This window comes from Ursus arctos, unplaced genomic scaffold (assembly GCF_023065955.2).
Source record: "Ursus arctos isolate Adak ecotype North America unplaced genomic scaffold, UrsArc2.0 scaffold_13, whole genome shotgun sequence".
Taxonomy (NCBI): Eukaryota; Metazoa; Chordata; class Mammalia; order Carnivora; family Ursidae; genus Ursus; species Ursus arctos.
The window spans coordinates 50,767,651-50,787,937 of NW_026622797.1; the positions used below are offsets into that span (position 1 = coordinate 50,767,651).

The window sequence follows — 20,287 nt, forward strand, 5'->3', positions numbered from 1 at the left end:
TTTCTATTCCCAGTTTGTTGGTTGGTTGTTTTTTTAATAAAATGCTAGCCCTAGCATTTAATAATGAATGTGAGCTAGATCTTATCAAATGTTTTTTCCCTACTTATTGAAGTATTATTTTTCTCCTTTATTCTGTTAATATAGATAACACTGATTTCTCAAATTTTAAATTAATGTTGCATTCGTAGAATAAACCCCAAATAGTTTGATGTATTATCCTTTTTTTAATATGCCGCTGAAGTGCTTTGCTAATATGTTGTTAATTTTTTTTATGTCTATGTTCTTTAGAAATATTATCTTGTTAGTTTTCTTTCTTTGGAATGACTTAGTCAAGTTTTACTGGTAAGGCTACACTGGACACATAACAGGAGTTGGGAAATGTTTCCCTCTCTTCTGTTCTCTGAAAGAGTTTGTGTAAGACTGCGGCTCTTTCTTCTTTAAATGTTTGATAAAATTCATCAGTGAAACCACCTGGGCCTAGAGTTTTTGGTGGGAGAGTTTTTGATAACAAATTAGTTTCATTAATAGCAATATGGATATTCAGATATTCTGAATTTTCGTTTTGTGTCAGTTTGGCAAATTTTATTTTTCCATAATTTTGTCCATTTCATCTAAGTTGTGACATTTGTAGTCATGAAGTTGCTCACAATATTCTTCTTCTTAAAATATCCTTTTAATATTTATAATCCTTCTTTCATTCTTAATATTGGTCATTTGTGTATTTTTTTTCTTATCAGTGTAGTTAAAGGTTTTTCAATTCTGTTCATCTCAAAAAACTTAGTTTGGGGTTTGTTAAATTTTACAATTGTTTGTTTTCTAATTTCATTGGTTTCTACTCTTACCTTTGTATTTCCTTCCTTCTACTTACTTTTAATTTACCCCTCTGGATTCTTTCTTCTTTTTTTTTTTTAAAGATTTTATTTATTTATTTATTTATTTATTTATTTATTTATTTATTTGACAGAGACAGCCAGAGAGAGAGGGAACACAAGCAGGGGGAGTGGGAGAGGAAGAAGCAGGCTCATAGTGGAGGAGCCTGATGTGGGGCTCGATCCCAGAACGCCGGGATCACGCCCTGAGCCGAAGGCAGACGCTTAACCGCTGTGCCACCCAGGCGCCCCTATTTTTTATCTTTTTGATAATAACCATTCTAAAAGGTGTGAGGCGATAACTCACTGTGGTTCTGATTTGAGCTTCGCTGACTGTTAGTGATGTTGAGCTCCTTTGCCTGTTGGTCAGCTGTATGTCTTCTTGGAAAAATGTCTATTTAGAGCCTCCTGCCCACTTTTTATTCAGAGTGTGTTTTTTGCTATTGAGTTGTAGGAGCTCTTTTTATATTTTGGATATTAAACCCTTATTGAATATATGATTTGCAAAGATTTTCTCCCATTTAGTAGGTTGCCTCTTAGCTTAAGGTAAAATTTTAGGCTACTGATTTTAGAGACTTTTTTTCCTCTAAAAAAACATTTAAACTACAAATTTTCCTCAGAGAACTGTTTTAGCAACATCCTAAAAATTTCAATGTTACATTTTCATTTTATTTTACTTCAAAATATTTTCTAATTTTTCTGTTTGTTTTATTTTGGGTTTTGGGGGGGTTAAAACATTTTATTTATTTATTTCAGACAGAGAGAGCAAGATAGAGCACACGTGGGGAGGGGGATGGGGAGGAGCAGAGGGAGAAGCAGACTCCCTGCTGAGCAGGAAGCCTGATGCAGGACTTGATCCCAGGACCCTGGGATCATGACCTGAGCCAAAGCTAGACACTTAACCAACTGAGCCATTTTCTAATTTTCTTTGTGATTTCTTATTTAATCCACAATTAGTTAAATGTATTATTTAATTTGCAAACATTTGCAAATACTTTCTGGATATCTTATTGTTATTGACATTTAATTTAATTCTACTATGATCAGAGTACATTCTATATGATTTCAAACTTTATACATTTGTTGAGACTTGGTTTATGGCCCAGCATATGTTCAATCTTGGTGAACATACAACATGCACTTAAAAAGACTGAGTTCTGCAGTTACTGGGTTTAATGTTCAATAAATACTAATTAGGTCAAAACAGATGATTATCTATATCTTTACAAATTTTTGTTCATTCAACTGCTTTAGGAAGGATGTTCAAATTTCCAACTATGATTATTCAACTGTCTAGTTCATTCATCTATATTTGCTTTGTGTAATTTGAAGATGTGTTATGAGGTACACATATTTAAGATTGTCATGGCTTTCTAATAAATAGACTTTTATCATTATGAACTGTCATTCTAATCTCTAGTAATATATGTTTTAACATTTACATTTTTGGGGTTTTGGATGAAACGTGGAATTTATAGATTTATAAAAGTATTTATATAATTTATAAAACCATAAGTACAGATCTCATATAGACTTTACACATACTAGATAATGCTTAACTATCTCTTCTTCACAAAACATTTGGGTTAAATATAAAATTAACATTTACATTAAATTTACTCTTTCTTCCTTAGTTCTTTCCTTTCTTCTATTTTTTTCCTTCCTTTTTAATCATTGCCAGTCAGTTTAAAGCAACAAAACTAAATTGATTCTACAGAGGCTTGGTACCACCACTATCTTGATCATAAGGGCTTATTTTTTTTAAATGCCAATAATGTGGTTGGTGATACACAAAATAAAAAATCAGGAAGAAAAGTTAGGGTGATCTACACATCTACTATTTTGATATCGTGTTACCGCATATATCCTTAGTTAATATTTTCAATGAAAACTGCTATAGAGATGATGGCAGGAAGATGAAATCCTTCCCATCAATCCTACAAACAGTCCCGTAAATTAAATCCATTTTTTATTTAAATAATAATTGCCAGCCCTTCACATTAGATATCCTACAACATTTTAAAGGATACACCCTGTAAGAGTAATAATGGGAATCCAAGGAAATTATAGGCTCCATGGGGTCTTGTTTTTAAGAACAACAAAAGAGAAACTTTACAAAATGTTACATAAAATCTTGATTACAAAAATACTACCATCCACATACTTATATATTTATTTTCAGTAAAGTTAAAGATCAATAAAGTAGTTTTTCACCCCAGAGCTTCTCTTTATAATGTAAGTCAATGGATTTAAGTATCATGACTTAAGCGTTCAATGAGAGAACAGAACCTTTATATTTCTGGGAAATCTTTTGTGCATGAAGACGATCCAAACCCAGCCAGGCAAAAATTAGTGACAGAGACTCCAACTCTCCTGTTAACTTTTAGAACCATCTATTTCATTATCAAGTGTGAGCAGCTGAGGCTTAATTAACAACAGCTTTCATTTGGACTCTAAATAAAAGTTATCTTTGTACTCTGAGGTCCTTACTACCAAATGGAGTATTAGTGTGAATGAATGAATTCTTTCACAAATTTCTTTAGAGTTCATTTAAGTTCATTGTGGTTTTTGCACTGATCTCTACAAAAACTGTACGGATGAGTCAGTGGAGTCCTTAGCATCTCTCTCCATGACTTCCCTTTTATGATAATATCACACTTATTTCCTGCAATGTCAACTACAAAATTAGATGGGTCTTGCTGTCAATCTCTTAATTGATTCCTTAATGTTGAAAATATTTCCTTTTTGGTATCATAAATTATAGCTAAAGATAACTATAATAGTACATTCTGGTAAAGCAGAAAATCATTCTTATGCAGCTATATCCCAGATTAGGAAATTTACATGCTCATTTTGGTTCTAGACAAAAGATGCCCTCTTACTGAAATTATCTTAGGCTCAAAACTATTCTCTACAAACTACCATACAATACTTGATTTACCTACAACTGAAATCCGTAGCAGACGAACTCCAGCATGATGGCCCAGGAGTCAAGCGCACAGGCCCACTGCTGCCATGAACTGAAGGAGAAGCTGAGCCCAGCATAAGTATCCTCTAATGGGGCCACAGGGACCAGCAGGCTTGCCACAGTCAATTTAATCTGACATTAATAAACTCATGCCAGTCTTCATATCGTTACTATTTGTATGGTATATTTTTTCGCAACCACTTACTTTCAATCTATCTTTACATTTAAATTATATCTTCCGAAAATTTTTAATCCATTCTCATCATCTCTATCTTTTAATTGGAATGTTCAGTTCATTAATAAATATTCAGTCTTTGATTTTATTATTAGTTTTCTTTTTGTCCCCGTTTTTTCTTCTGCCCATTTTTTCCTGACATTTTTTGATTATTTGAATATATTTTTAAATTCCTCTTTCATTTGTCTATTGGCCTTTATATTCCTTTTGTTATTCCATGGGTTACAATATATATCCTTAACTTTTCACACTCCACTCAGAATCAATATCATATCACTTCACAAAAAAAAAAAAAGTAGAAAATATACATCAATGTAAGTCCATCTAAACTCCCCACTTGATATGATAGGTATCATATGCATCATATCTACATATAATAATAAACTCTTAAAGACAATATCATAATTGCACAAAAATAATTATTTCTATTTTTAAAAAATTAAGAAGAAAAACTAGTTATTTATATTTACCCCAATATTTACCATTTCTTCTAGAGGACCCAAGAGTCCATCTGTTATTATTTACTTTCTACCTAAAGAACTTCTTTTAGACTATCTGACAGTTCAGGCCCAATAGTGATGAATTCTTTTAGTTTTTTTATATCAGAATATCTTTGTCTATATTCTTCTTTTTTAATTGAACTATAGTTGATGTACCATGTTATATTAGTTTCAGGTGTGCAACATGGTGATTCGACAACTCTATACATTACACTACACTCACCACAAGTGTAGCTACCATCTGTCACCATACAACATTATTACAATACTATTGACTATATTCTCTATGCTATACCTTTCGTTCACATGATTTATTCTTTCTATAACTGAAAGCCTGTACCTCTCAATCCCCTTCAACCATTTTGCCCATCCTCCCCTCTGGCAACCACCAGTTTGTTCTCTGTATTTATGGGTCTGTTTGGTTTTTTTTTTATCTCTCTTCTTTTTTAGATTCCGTATGTAAGTGGAATCATATGATATTTGTCTTTCTCTGTCTGACTTATTTCTCTTAGCATAATATTCTCTAGGTCCATCCATGTTGTCACAAATAGCAAGATCTCATTCTTTTTTATGGCTGTAATATTCTGCTGTGTGTATTCTTTATCCATTCATCTATCAGTGGACTCAGGCTGCTTCCGTATCTTGGCTATTGTAAATAATGCTGCAATGAACGTAAGGGTGCATTTATCTTCTAAATTAGTTTTTTTCATTCTCTTTGAGTAAACACCCAGGAATGAAATTACAGGATCATATGCCATTTTTATTTTTAATTTTTTGAGAAACCTCCATATGTTTTCCACAGTGGCTGCACCAATTTTCATTCCCACCAACAGTGCACAAGGGTGTACATCCTTGCCAATACTTACTATTTCTTGTCTTCTTGATACTGGCCATTATGACAAGTGTAAGATGATATCTCATTGTGGTTTTGATTTGCATTTCCCTGATGATTAGTGATGTTGAGCATACTTCCATGTGTCTGTTGGCCATCTGTATGTCTTCCTTGGAAAAATGTCTATCAGGTCCTCTGCTCATTTTTTAGTTGGATTATTTGGGGTTTTTTGGTGTTGAGTCCTATATGTTCTTTATAGATTTTGGATATTACTCAGCCATATCAAAAGTTTTAGTTTTTAAAAGAGAAATGTAATCCATTTACATTTCCTGTCAACATGCCTGATTTTGTTTTCTGTTCTTTACCCATACTTTTTGCTGTTTCTTCTGCTTTCTAGATTTTGCTCTAAGAAATATTTTTTCTTTTATCTTTTTTCTAGTTATTTGAAAAGTAGAAGGTGTATTTTAGGTTCTAAAATATTTGACCGTGTATTTCCCTAGTTATAAGTACAACAAATGATGATACTGTCACTCAGGATCTGCAAACACTGTCTCCAAGTGGAACAAAATTTACAAATATCTAAGCAAGCAGTAACTACAAATATTCATTTACACTCAATTCATTGGTATCATCAATTTTCTTATTTCAAACATTTCTTTTTAGTAAGTTCACATTAAGACCTCTTTCCTACAGGACACTTATTTTTTTTCATCATTTTATTCTCTTTATTCTATTTCTACATACTTCTTAAGTTGTTTTCCTACATCACTGATTTCATTTTCTGTAGTGTCAATTCTATATTTTAGTGCTTCCAATGCTTTTATTAATTTAATTAACTTAATCTTTTTTATTTCATTTAGCTTCCTTTTATTTTAGCTGATTTCTTAGTAAAAAGGTTTTCAAGTCAATCTGTCTTCTCTCTGCTTAGATCTTCCATACCACACAGTCCATGTTTTCTTGATTTTTAAAGAATATAAAACAGAAATTTTCTAACACTTACTTCTCTTTTCTATTTATTGTTCCCATATTATGGTATTTTCTTTTTATGTAACCTTGAAAAAGGAGTGGTATGACTAATCTTGGAGAATCCCTATAATGAAGATATGTGGTTTTTCCTTGGTTCCCCTCCCTAACCTCCTTCCTTGTTCTTATAATGTCTCTGTCTCTACTGTAGTTCAACGTTAAAAAGTGATAGTTGGCATCCTTCCTTTGTTCATACTTATAATAGAAGTATCAGTGTCCCCACTAAGCAGAATTCTGACTTTGAACTGATATACACATATTTGATATCATATTAATATAGAAACTACCCATCTGTTTATATTTTAGGGAGTGATTCTATCAAGAAAGACACTGAATTTTGCCAAGTGTTTGTAGCTTTTATGGTGAACACAATTGGATTTTTTGTCCCTAGAAATATTAATATGATAAATTACATTTGTTTTATGTGTGTACATAACTGTTAGCCAATTTTCTAGTGATATCCAGCTTTTTATTTACTGTGGATGGACTGCCTGAGGAAGGATCACATAGTGTTGCTGCCTGATAATCTAAGTAAAACAAGATTGTTCTTGGGCATTCTAATGCTGCCTGTAGCATCTTCATTATAATAAACAGTAAATTTAAAACTAGAAAGACCAAAATGTACTGTTCTCACAGTTCTAACTTCAGTCAACGGGGGACTTTTTTCTTTTTACCACTCTGTTTTGCTATCAAAGAAGCACAGTTGAAATGAATTTACATATTCTATTTCCCCACAAAAATGTATTCTTATTCTTTAAGTTCTTAAACTTATTTATTAATTTCACATTTTAATTAATTTAATCCGCTTGTCTATTATCAATTTGTTGCTAGGGTCTCCATGCTCTTAAATATTTTTTTCTCTATTAGAATATCATGTAATTAACACAATTTTATTTCAGAACCTAAAAACTGAATAGCATATATATGAAATTTTAATTATAGATTTTTGTTTTAGGCTTGTCTAATGACCTGACAGCATAATCTTTGAAAAGTAAAACTATGTCTATTTATATATTTCCCTAAATGACAAAAATGACAAATAAATCATCTAATTGAGGTTTTACAAAAATAAGAAATTAAATACAAACTATATCTAGATCTAGTTTATCTGAAAATTTTCTAGCAATTTCCTATTCCTATTCCTTGGATCTGATCCAAGATCCTCTCTGTTTCACTTTCAAAAGCCTTAACCAGATTATCCTACAAAACATAAAATAGTAGCACTACAAATGGTACACTACAACTGTTGTTTACAATACACTAAACATATTTTGAGCTTGCAAGAAACTAGGAAAAGCCCTACAGACCAGCAAACAGGAGGCTAAAAGCTAAAGTAGTAATCATCAGCTAATACTGGTTTGGGATTTTAACAACTACATGGGGTACAGAGGGCGAGGCCTTGGATCCAAGCAAGACAAGAATTCAAATTTAGGACTAGAGAAAAGTAACATACAGGCAGTCACTCAGTGGTATACCTTATTCCCTTCACTCCTCCTCCCCAAGTACTGCATCCCTTTCTTCTCTTCTACAGGATTTTTCTCTCAGGTTCCTAAACTCTGGTATTGCTTTCACTTGGCTATCGATTTTTTTCCATTAAAATTATTATTTGCTTATTAAATGTTTCTGATAATTTTCTACTAAAATTAATAATTTGTCTATTAATTGACAGTTAAGTTATAAGGTGTTACAAGATTAGGGTATAATAGTAGCTTCCATCAACAACAATAATCTCCATTCTTGTTCATGAAGTTGATGCTTTACAATTAAAAATGGAGGGAATGAAATGAATGAAGTGGAAGAAAATTAAGCAGAGAGGCTAAAAAAATTAATGAAGGAAAAAAAATGTTTTTCTCCACTGAGCACTATCTTCTGGACCTTTAACCCCCAGGTTATACTGTCTTTATTGAATGACAGGCATCACCACCTAGTTGTACAAGCCTAAAATTTTAAAACAATTTCTACATTTTCCTTTCTCTTTTCCTCAATATTCAACCTACAACCAAGTGCTATGCATATTACTTCTTCACTATCTTTCATATCTACCCTCTCCATACCCATAGGTATCACCCTATATGAGAATTTCTCAACCTCAGAACTACAGACATTTTTGGCTAGATAATTCCTTGTTGTGGGGAGTAGCCGTGCTAATTTGACAGAATTCCCCCAGTTTCTATGCTCTAGGACATTTCAGCAGAATTCCAGGCTTCCACAGAACTGGTAGAGGCCAGTAGCAGTACCCATCTCCACTCTGCCTAGTTGTGACAACCAAAAATGCCTCAAACATTGCCAAATCGACCGCTAGGTGACAATCACTGCCTTATACCAGGCTAACACCATTTCTTATCCAGTGTACTCTCCTAATACATCTTCGCTGAATCCACCATATTACTGCACCCAACTCCATAACCATTCTCCACACTACACCAGTGACATTCCATCTCTGATCTTGTCAGTCCCTACTTAAAGTGCTTCAGTATCTTCACATTTCTCTTAGACTAAAATCCAAAACCCTTACTATTGTTTATAAGGTCTAGCTGTCACTTCTCCAGATATGTTGTACCTCACGGCATCCTACTTCCCCTCCTTCACGGTACTCCAGCCACACTGGCTACCTTTCAATTCTTCACATGGGTCACTCTCTCTCCAGCTATTGGGGGAACGCTCTGACAAGAAGATTCTTCCCCCACCTCCTGTAACACTCTAAGAATTAGTAGATGCTATTTAAAAACAGTAACAACCTCTGTTGGGGCTCTAAATTAAAAGCTGTGACCTAAAGAAAAAGGTGAATGCATTCTGATGGTTGGAAAGGAGGACACGCCACTTTTTCTAGGACAGGGTAGACAAAGATCAGTGATGACCCACAAGGAGAAGTGATACAGGACAATGCATTAAGAGTCACAAAACCTAGGTTCTAATCTCTTTTCTGCCATTGATTATCCGTGTGATTTGTTCTTAATTTCAGTTAACTCTTCTGGTATAGCATTCTATCAGTCTGAATACATGTAACCACAACCACAATCAGGATACAAAACAGTTCCATCACCCCCCAAAATTCTCTCATGTTGCCCCTTTGCAGGCAAACGCCTTCCCACTGTAGTCTCTGGCAACCACTGACCTATTTACTCTTTATTCTATACTTTTATCTTTTCCTGGCCTATATATACATGCCATCTTCTTTATATTAAAATATTAAGCCATTTATGATGATCATTTATCTGCCATGGCCAAAAACCCAAATATATGACAGTATCCCTTCTATAGTTCATATTTTAAAAAGGATTTAAGTTTGTGGCTAATGCCCAATTTTTGCAATTCCACATCTTTTAACTTTCAGCCTTCTCTGGAAAAGTGGCTCCACCTTGAACTTTTTTTTTTTTTTTTTGAGATTTTATTTATTTGAAAGAGAGAGCATGTGAGGGAGAGAGGGAGTGAGCACAGGGAGGGGCAGAGGGAAAAGCAGAGGGAAAAGCCTGACTCAGGACTCGATCCTAGGACCCCAGGATCACCACCCGCTGAGCTGAAGGCAGACGCTCAACTGACTGAGCCACCCAGGCACCCTTCCACCTTGAATTTCTACATGCTACCTTGGTGGGCCTGTAACTTTGCTTACTCTACAAAGCTATGAGCTCCAGAATGTTCCTTAACATTTCCTTGTGGCAGTCCTTCCTCAGTTTACCACTGCCACTGAGCAGCCAACTGCAATTTTCTTTTCAGCAGTCTTTTACTGGTGGTGAGGGAGGAGGCAATGTTCCAAGCTTATCCTAGCACCCTGCTATTTATGAACCCAGCTTGTCACTGGATGTCTAAAGATAATACTGATGACACTATTAAGTCAGCTAAAGTAGAGTCTTGATAAATGATGTAATATGAAAAAACTCACTGCCTTGTCTCATACAGTTGCCACCCTGGTAAATCATAAGAATGCTATCTATAACACTATATAAATTTTAATAAGTGTATCTGACAGAATCATTCATAATTCTCTTGTAGTGTAACAGACTGGGTGTAATCACACTTGTTTGAATAACTGGATTCAAAAGTATTAAGTAATTGGGGTGCCTGGGTGGCTCAGTCGGTTAAGCATCGGACTCGGTTTTGGCTTAGGTCATGATCTCGTGGGTCGTAGGCACTGGGCTCCACACTCAGCAGGGAATCTGCTTAAGATTCTCTCCCTCTGCTCCCCCACTGCACTCTCTCTCTCTAAAATAAATAAATCTTTTTTAAAAAGGTATTAAGTAATTGAAGTCTCCCACAAGTACTTCTTTAGAGATAAATTAAGTATTAAAAACTACTTATATGCAAGCGAGATTTAAGTCTTTTTCTAAGATTCAATTAGGAGTTTTCTGTCTTTCATTTCATTGAGTTTCTTTTATGGCCCCTAAAAAGCAATTAGAAAGGCTTGTATTTCTGAGACAGAGAAACTGAAGAAGTCCATAAAAATCTGGTTTTTAGTCCTTTTCCTGCTTCTATTCTTGCTAGGACCTGCACCCCCACCCCACTTTACACATGCCTCAGAATGCACGTAGTGTATGTCCTTCTTGTAAGGGACAAGGAGTTCATGATTTCTTCAGAACAACTAACATCTAGGGAAGGACCAGGTGACAATGACTGAACAAAGCTGTCATACGCGTATTCTAGACCACCAGTGCGAGACATCTCAACACTGAGAACCCCTGGCTCCAAGGAATAACACCTGGGTCCCATATCCCTTCTAACTGGTTCCTGGATGCCTGAGAGGACACATACACCAGACCATGATCCTTAATAAAAAACCCCAGACCCTGAACAAAGACGAAATTCATGCTCCTTTCCTTTGCAAGTCTCCCAGTAGCTTCGTCTGTTATCTGCTCTCTCTATATCTTCAATAAACTCTGTTCTCGCTTCCTGCTGGCCTGCATTTGATTTCCATCCTGCACAAAGCCAAGGGCCCTCTTGGCTGGTCCTACAGGAACCCTTCCAGTCCTCAGACCTGGCCTGCCAGCATCATTTTTTGATATGAACATATATCAAATACTCAGAAAAACAGCAAGTCTATCGAACATAGGAGATCACATGGATTTACCTTGCTAAGAATATAAACATTTTTCAAATACAAATACCGAATTTTTAGATTAAGTCCTTTATAAAATTAATGATAAGAAAAGTCATCAGATTTTATTAACACAATAAGATGAATATAAAAAATTATAGATTTTTCAAAGCCTGTTAGTTTCCACCTAATTGGATGAGACTAGCACAATGTTTGTTTTTACCTTCCGGTGGCCTGTTGGATGTTGCCACAACGACGACCCCATTTTTGAACAGATTTTCAAAAAGCTGTTTCAGAATCATGGCATCAGCAATGTCAGTGACCTGTGGACAACAACACATTTGTTTTATTTTAATTTCACTTCTGCTCTAACAAATTTGCTAATGGTTCATCTTTTTTTTTTTTAAGGATGGAAATGAATTCCAAGAGAAAAATTCTAATTATCATCAAGAAGAAAAGAGTAAATAATTAAAAGCATGAAAGACTGTATGTAATCTTTTAAACTTGACTCTTTTTTGCAAGCTATCATTTCTACCCAAATTATCAAATGGTTCTATGTTAACTTCTTTTATAAACTACAGGTGGAAAGCACAGATAATTGTCCTAAACATTTAGGAAGTCTAATTAATTAGAGCTAACATGACCAAATCCCTCCTCCTACTCCCATCACAGACTCCGTCCACCCACACCCCCCCCCCCACCGCAAAAAGAGAAGAGAGAGGGGAAAAGAAAGAAAGAAAGAAAGAAAAAAGAATAATAAACAAGCTGATTGAGATTTCTAATACCTTTCTGGCAAAGGTCCCTGAAAAGGTGACTTTAAATGGTCATGGGACTTTAGAAATAAGGACAAATAGCCAGTGAGACATAATCAGCTGCTGTTGAAAATAGAATGATATGACATAGATACTATTGTGCAATTGTTGCACAAAACAATTCAACAGATGGCCCATCACAAAAATAAGCAATTTCATTGTTCTTTTTAAGTGCCTTCTATTACTGTCCATGAATAATCAAAAGGCACTGCAGTCACTTCCAGCACAGCCAGCCTCTGCTAACCTTCGCAAACACAAATATTCCTTCTATTAAAAAAAAAGAAAGAAAGAAAAGAAAAACCTTAAAAGAATGGTTCATGCGGTGCTTTTAAAAAAATTACTTCTGACAAAAGCAGAAATGCGTAATATAGATAAAACTATTCCATCTAATTTATAGAAATACATATAACTATCTTTTCTAAAATTTTTTAAAATCCACAATTAAGGAGTAAGCTTATTAACTTTTTAAAAAGCTTTTTAAAATCACAAGGAAATAGAGAAATTAAGGAGGGAAGAAAGTTGAGTTCAAAAACAAATGTATAGTGAAGGTAGCTATGAATCATTGCACCTTCCTTTATAAATACAATAATATGGGTTTTAGATACTTCTTATGTAAAAATATTTTGATCTCTAATAGCATTTTAGATCATCTTAATAAATTTTGTTTTATATTCTCAAAAACATACAATAAATATCACATTGTTATTTTTAAACTATGTTAGAGCATAGAAACTGGGGGAATTCTTTCAAATTAGCAAAATACTGAAAGTTACCAACTAAGTGGTTGGTAACAACAACCAACCAACTGGCTTACACAGGTCATGTCACTTTTCTCTTTTCAGCTCATGTTTTACACAGAAGTTTCATTATTTCCTTCCCACCTGAACAAAAACAAAACCAAACCAGGAAACAGGGATGTGCAAAGCCTTTTTTTCTTTTCTTTTCTTTGTTCTTTCTTTTCTTTTCTTTTTTTTTTTTTTTTTTTTTTGCTGCCTCAGGCTATAACTTTAAAACATTAACTAGAAAACTACTGAAGATTCCTTAAATTGAAAAAGACTTCAGGAACTTACAGAGTGGTGATTAAAATGAAAAGGAAAGTTGTACTATTTAATTATTTAGGAAAGTGATATTTAATTTGGAGCTTAGGATCACTGTCAAATTTTGCTTCCGCAAAATACTCACGGAGAAGGCCCTTTTCAAATGCTTAGACACCAGTGGCATTTCTGATGAGAGAGCAAACAAGCTTGCAAATTTTAGAAGCAAGTGCACTTTTAAATTGGATTCCCAATACACTGACTTTGAAAGAGAATGATATCAATTAAAAGTTGCCCAATTTTAGAAAATAAAAATGGTCATTTGACTATCTCACCAATGTTTTTGAAAAAAAATTAAAAATAGCTTTTGTGCTTACGGTTTAGGAAAGTGGAGAGACATTTAGCTTATAACAGTGCAAAGGTTTCAGCTGGAAGTTGAAGAAAAGCAAACAATAAAGACTTGTGGTTGAATCATAATTTGTTGTTTTTGTATTACAAAATGTTTTTGCTCTATCAGAGTAAATTAACTTGGAGAAGCTATGGTTAATTAATAAAGCAGGAGTCACTTGGGGTAGCCGGGTGCCAATGTATACTCTTTTGATCTTGTCCCCGCACTTGTTCAGCTTTGCTGGGGAACAGTAATTTTACAGTATAAGTGAACAGAAGACAATTGGCCACACATTCTTGGAGAGCGGGCTTTTTTAGCACCCAGCATTTCATTACCACCAAGAACAAAAGAGAAGGCTACAGATTACCAATAAGGGTAGTCTGCTAATACAGAGAGGGGGAGACATTTCATTAGCATTAAAGAGAAAAGATTTTTTATGACCTAGAGTTGCTTTCCATTATGACTCACTTAAGTAAAAAAGAAAAAAAAAAATCTAATGGCTAATTTACATATGTAAGTGCTTGAGTCTCAGTCACCCACTGATTGGTACAGTGCCATGTAATGAGTGACAAACATAAGCATGCATTATCAGTAATTAGTATTAGCACAAAAATAAGCACCTATTTTTTAATAGCTTTCCTGTTTTACAAAAACGGTCAAAACTATTTTTTAAATGATATTGATAGCTTATAGAGGAGAATTTTGCATGATATTCTGCTCATCGGAATTCTTTTTTTTTTTTTTTTTTAAGACCATATTAGTGAAACATCTATCCAAGTCCCTAAAAGAGACAGGAAGAAATAACTTAAAAAAAAAAAAATCAGTTTCCTTCAGTATGCCTTCAGACTCATACATGGTTTCAGAAAAAAAACATAAATATTCAAAGTGAACATAATGAAGACCCTAAAGAAAACTTTGAGGAAAAGCTGCTCTTTTATTTCAGCAACTAAAACACATAAAAACAACCAACCTAGACAATTTCTCAAATAAAATAATAGTATATTTGACACCAGAGGCAAAACTGAAATGCTATACTTAGTAAAGACGACCAAGCTAATGAGGAATACATTCTGCAAATGTAATCTGAATGCTGCCAAAACATAATTTTAATATTCCCCAAATTCAAGAGCACATATATTCTTGTTTTTAAGCAGCAATAATTCTCATTCAGCTCCCTAGTAAACTATTATATTAATTAACACCACCTAAAGGCCAATAATAACTAGTTAAAAATCAAGACTACTAATAGGATTCAATTTTAAAAGTGAAGTGGTGATTGTAGACATACGATTGTTAAGAATAAAGTGCCTAAAAAATTCTTTTCTAGTAAATCAGCAATGTATTGTACTACGATTAATAGGCCTAAGGATAATTTTTAGGTTCTACCATTAAAACATCTACTAAAAGCTTATCCAAATCCAGATCTGTATATTTAAATACATAATACAAGACATCATATACCGAAGAGAACATATAACATAGCTGTTACTACTGGTGAATTAGAGCACTAATGATGAATTCAGACTGAGTTACCAGCTGTAACCTTGGACGAGTTAGTTAACTTCTCTGACTCTTAATTTCCTCATCAATATAATGAAGGTGGTAGTAATAATACCTACCTTGCAAAATTGTTATGATCCGTATAGTAACTCCTCAAGATATGTTAGCTAGGACTATTATCTGTGTATGGTATATATGTTAGTATAACTGCATGTTATTTATATGTGGCTCCTTGAATTTTAGCTGTAGATAGAATGGTACATAGCATAGTACTGTGGTTAAGAACATAGGCACATAGTACCCAATAAACAACAACTACTGTTATTACAGAATATACATAATAGATGGAATATAAGCATTCCAATAAATGGAATTGTCTCAGTTCATAAAAGGTGAATTTTAACTAGTTAGTAAACAAGTGTAGAAAAATTCAACTATATTATTACTTAAGAAATATACATTAAAACAATGAGATACCATTTTTCATCTATTAGACAAAAAATGTTAAGATAATTCAGAATGTTGACAGGAAATATTGTGGGTTGTTATTATATATAAGGGAAGCGGGACTTAGTTGAGAGACTACTTCGACATTTATCATTTGGTAGTAGGCTTTATTCATTCATTCTTTCATTCACTATATGCATTCACTCATCCTCAAACACTGTTCTAGACATCTGAGATACATCAATTACCAAAACAAAGATTCCTGCCTTCAAGATTACATTCCTTTGGTGGAATATATATATAATAAACAGTAAACACAATAAATAATATACATATGCCAGAAGGTGATACATGTTATTTTTAAAAAGAATGGTTTTAAAAAGGACAATAAAGGATACCACAATTTTTTAAGAATAGGCCTTGTTAAGGAGATAACTGAGCAAGGATCTGAAGAAGTGAGACTCTTTGGGGTACCTGTGGGAGACTGCCCCAGGCAGAAAGTTCAGCGCAAAGGCTCTACTTGTTTGTCCCACGTTGTATGGATGCTGGGAATCAGAGTGCTGCTGCAGCAATATTTGGGGGATATCCTTTTACTCCCAAATTTTAGAAAAAGGGGACAGGTAGAGATCTGGACTAGCAATAATCCAGTTTTGGTGTGCTGGAGGAGCTTTTCTAAAACCAGTAGAAGATACTCCAGATATTGAAACTAGGAGATCCAGGTTCTGCTCGGTGATCACCTCTGCCCTTAGGGGCCATAATCTTGCCCTTATACTCTTGCTTTCTCTGGTTCTTCTCAACAGTGGGTATATACAGATAATTGGCTTTTTCTTGCATACAGTGGTAAACTCCAGGCTTTCAGTCTGGAATTGCAGAGGAAATAAAAGGGCAAAACTACAGGGGCGCCTGGGTGGCTCAGTCGTTAAGCGTCTGCCTTCGGCTCAGGTCAGGATCCCAGCGTTCTGGGATCGAGCCCCACGTCGGGCTCCCTGCTCAGCAGGAAGCCTGCTTCTCCCTCTCCCACTTCCCCTGCTTGTGTTCCCTCTCTCACTGCCTCTCTCTGTGTCAAATAAATAGATAAAATCTTACAAAAAAAAAAAAAAAAAAGAGCAAAATTACTAACGTTTCTCATCCCAGGACATGCGGGGCAACTTTGTTCCAAAACAGAGTGTTCTCTCATGTTGTCAACTCTAACATAATAGAATGCTACATTCCAGAAGCATCTGCGATCAAATAAAAGCAATCAATTTGATACTCAGTCTTGTTTTATCATCTCTGAGCATATATTCTTCAGAGCCCTGGTGGAAAAGAAGCATTTGGTGTAACACCTACTATTAGCTATGGTTCCCTAATCTACAAGGAAAATAGAGTTGGAAACTATTTGCAAGGATCAAGGCTTGAAAGTATAGGAGATAAGACCAGAGACAAAGCAGGAAGGCTTGAATAAAAGCAATGACACTATCTTATCTTATGTCACCCCCCCCACACCCACCCCACTTAGAGTTTAAGCTTTTGTAAGTTGGGTTTTCTGTTACCTACAGTAGAAAGCATCCCAGGAGATACCTCATCTCTTTGCTCTTTGGTCTTTAGGCCATCAGGTAATTCTCCTTGCATTGGAGGTACTAGATTCTACATGAAGGAAGGTGACATTTCCTCACAGTACTCCTATTTATGCTATCTTTTACAGGCCATAGGGAAGTTTCTCCTGATACAGAGGTTAAGAGCAAAACATGAGTTGAACAGATCCATCCCCATTAAGACTGTTTGCTAGCAGCAGACACAGGCGATGCAGCTAAAGAAAAGGGGTTTACTTGAGACTCCAGGATGCGAACAGCACTGATAGCACCTGCTGGGAACTGGAGCTGTGGTACCTCTGGAGAGCTCAGCAGCTGTCCAGGGATCAGACTTGTAGTCCTCCCCCAAATTGATTAGTTACTTCCTATGTCTCTTTGTTCCTGCTTCATTATTGTGCGGGAACTGTCCTCAGTGCCTTTTAGTTCAAAGACATGAGACAGAGGACATGATCGGCCCAATCCCCAGGGCACAACACACAAGTGCAATGTTGTTGGCAAGCTTGTGGGCTTGGTACTCATAGATCAGATGTCCAGACATGGTCCATTTGACTGTAGGTCAGATCGGGTCCTGTAGTATGGGATAAGGCTCTTTATTTAAGGTCACTGGGATGGATAAGTAAACAAATGAATGAACATCAAATCAACTCCGGACAGGGCAGGCGATGACCACTCCGTCACATCCACTCTCTCTTTGTTAGCAAGCAACATTTTACAAGTGAGGGGCCTATCTCCCCCTTGATCTCCTTTATACTTAATACATAGTTTGAAAAACCATTTTTTATTGCCTTTCTTTTGCAAGACTCACTCATTTGGAACACAAGCATCCTGAGAGTTGCTTTTCTTTCCTTCTTCCCAACCATGCATCAACATTCTGAAATCTGAACTCAATAGAGAATGCCCAATGCAACCAGAGAGGTTTCTGTTAGGGCCTCACTATTTGGGCGGAATTATGACTTTCATAGGTCCTAGGCACTTCTACCTTCATAAGCCCCTTCATCAATTAGAAAATGCATTTGAGGGGTGCCTGGGTGGCTCAGTCAGCTAAGTGTCTGACTTCAGTTCAAGTCATGATCCCAGGGTCCTGGGATCAAGCCCCTCATCAAGCCCTGCCCCCCCCCCAGCCCTATGCTCAGCAGGGAGTCTGCTTCTCCCTCTCTCTCTGACTTCCTCATCCCCCAGCTCATGTGCGTAGGCACACTCTCTCTCAAATAAATAAAATCTTCAAAAAACAAAAATGCATTTGAAAATATGTTTGTTTACATACATAAATAGTATTTTATGACTGGGTTGGTATAAAATATATATATAGATACAGGCTGAATTCATTATGATATAGTCATTTTTTTCTGCAAATTTTAAAAGAAATTAAAATATTTTCATGGGCCCCTGAAAGTATCATGGGCCCCTGAAAGTATCATGGGCCCTAAGTACTGTGCCTACTACATACACCTAATGGGTGATTTGGCCCTGCTTGCTATTAATCCTCTGAGGATCTCCTTTGCACCACCAAATTGTCATCGCTTCCTAACCTTCTTAAATAGTCTTGCCAATGGTCTTCGTGTCACAGAAACAGATCGATCTTTTCTCTAAATGTTTTAAAATTTATATTTTTTAAGTTAAACGTCATGATTTTTATATGATACCAAGGAAATTCTGATGCCTCTCTATTCCTCATCTATATGACGAATATAACTGTTTTATAGAATTAAACGAATAACTATTTTATAGATATAAAAACACTTTGTAAACCATGCATCATTTTACAAAGGTTAGGTATTAACATACTTTTTAAAAAATTTAACTTCAATGCCCTAATCAAAAACTTAACTGTGCTAATTCAATTTTATTTAGTGATACTGTGATTAAGAGACTCATAACGAGAAAACAAGAGACGTGACCTTCACAGATTTATCACTGACTTTTGTTGTTGAAAACATAACTGTTAACTCAGTACTATTTTTAGAACTAAACAAGGCCCTTCTCTTTCTGCAACACATTGGTGTACTCAGTACACTTCTTTAGAGTAGAACATTTCTTCCCTATAAGCCTTTCTTCCGAAGACCTTTGTAGTTCTACAGTACAAAAGGTGATGGGATGCCTGTGTGGCTCAGTCAGTTAAGCATCTGCCTTCCCCCTAGGACTAGGGCTCTCTCCTCAGCGGGGAGCCTGCTTCTCCCTCTGCCTGCTGCTCCCCCTGCTTGTGCACTCTCTCTCTTTCTCTCTCTCTGACAAATAAATAAATAAAATCTTAAAAAAAAAAAAAAGTGAATGCCAGGCTGTCTTAATATGACTGAAGGAGAAAGAAAGAAAGATTCCTCCTCCCCAGATGAATCAGTGTAACACCATTCCTGGTGAAAACTCTTCTTTCTCATCTATCATAAATCAAGACCATTGTTAGGTAAGTGCATCAAGTTGCTAAAGGAGACCTAGCATGCCTTATCTGGGATAAAGGCAACCTGGCTATCTTATCTTCCCACCAACGCAGGTTTTTAAACACGGAAGAAAAAGAAATAACTCGCTACCAATTTAAATGCATAATTTCAGAGAATCTTAAAACTATAAGAAGCTCTACAATTCAACTAGGACAGTTCCCTCACTTCATCACAAGTATGTTGTGAGGTTTAAATAAGATGTGTGACTCACCCAGGGCCCACTTCACAGTAGGCACAAAACAAATGTCAGCTTCCTAGCCTTTCAAAGTTCTCTGGGCCTTTATTCTAGGCAATCAGACACAAGAGTTTATGTACTCAGCTCCAGAAATATTACTCAAAAGCTCTGGGTGTAAAGGCCTATTTTTAAGCTTATATTCAGTGCTTGTGGATTTTTCTGTTTTCATTCCAATAATCAATTGCTCTTACGGTAAGCACTATAGAAAAGTCAACTATTACATTTCAGAACTACTGAAGAAAGCAAATAAAGACGAAGTAATTCTTAACCTAGAGTATCTATTATTATTATCATCATCATCATCATCATCCTCCTCCTCCTCCTCCTCCTCCTCCTCAAACACTGGGATACAGAAAAAGCATCATCACCATCATCATCATCATCATTAAACACTGGGATACAGAAAAAGCAT

General features: G+C 35.3%; 1 protein-coding gene across 5 annotated transcripts in view; it reads right to left on the reverse strand.

Annotated features, from left to right (window-relative positions):
* Positions 1 to 20,287, reverse strand: part of AFG1L (AFG1 like ATPase) — a 231,204-nt gene that overhangs the window by 114,604 nt on the left and 96,313 nt on the right. For all 5 annotated transcript variants that reach the window (XM_057311220.1, XM_057311219.1, XM_044388838.3 and 2 more), the window contains one exon: positions 11,680 to 11,779. In XM_057311220.1, coding sequence (XP_057167203.1) covers positions 11,680 to 11,779 — 100 coding nt within the window. The remainder of the gene's footprint in view (positions 1 to 11,679; positions 11,780 to 20,287) is intronic.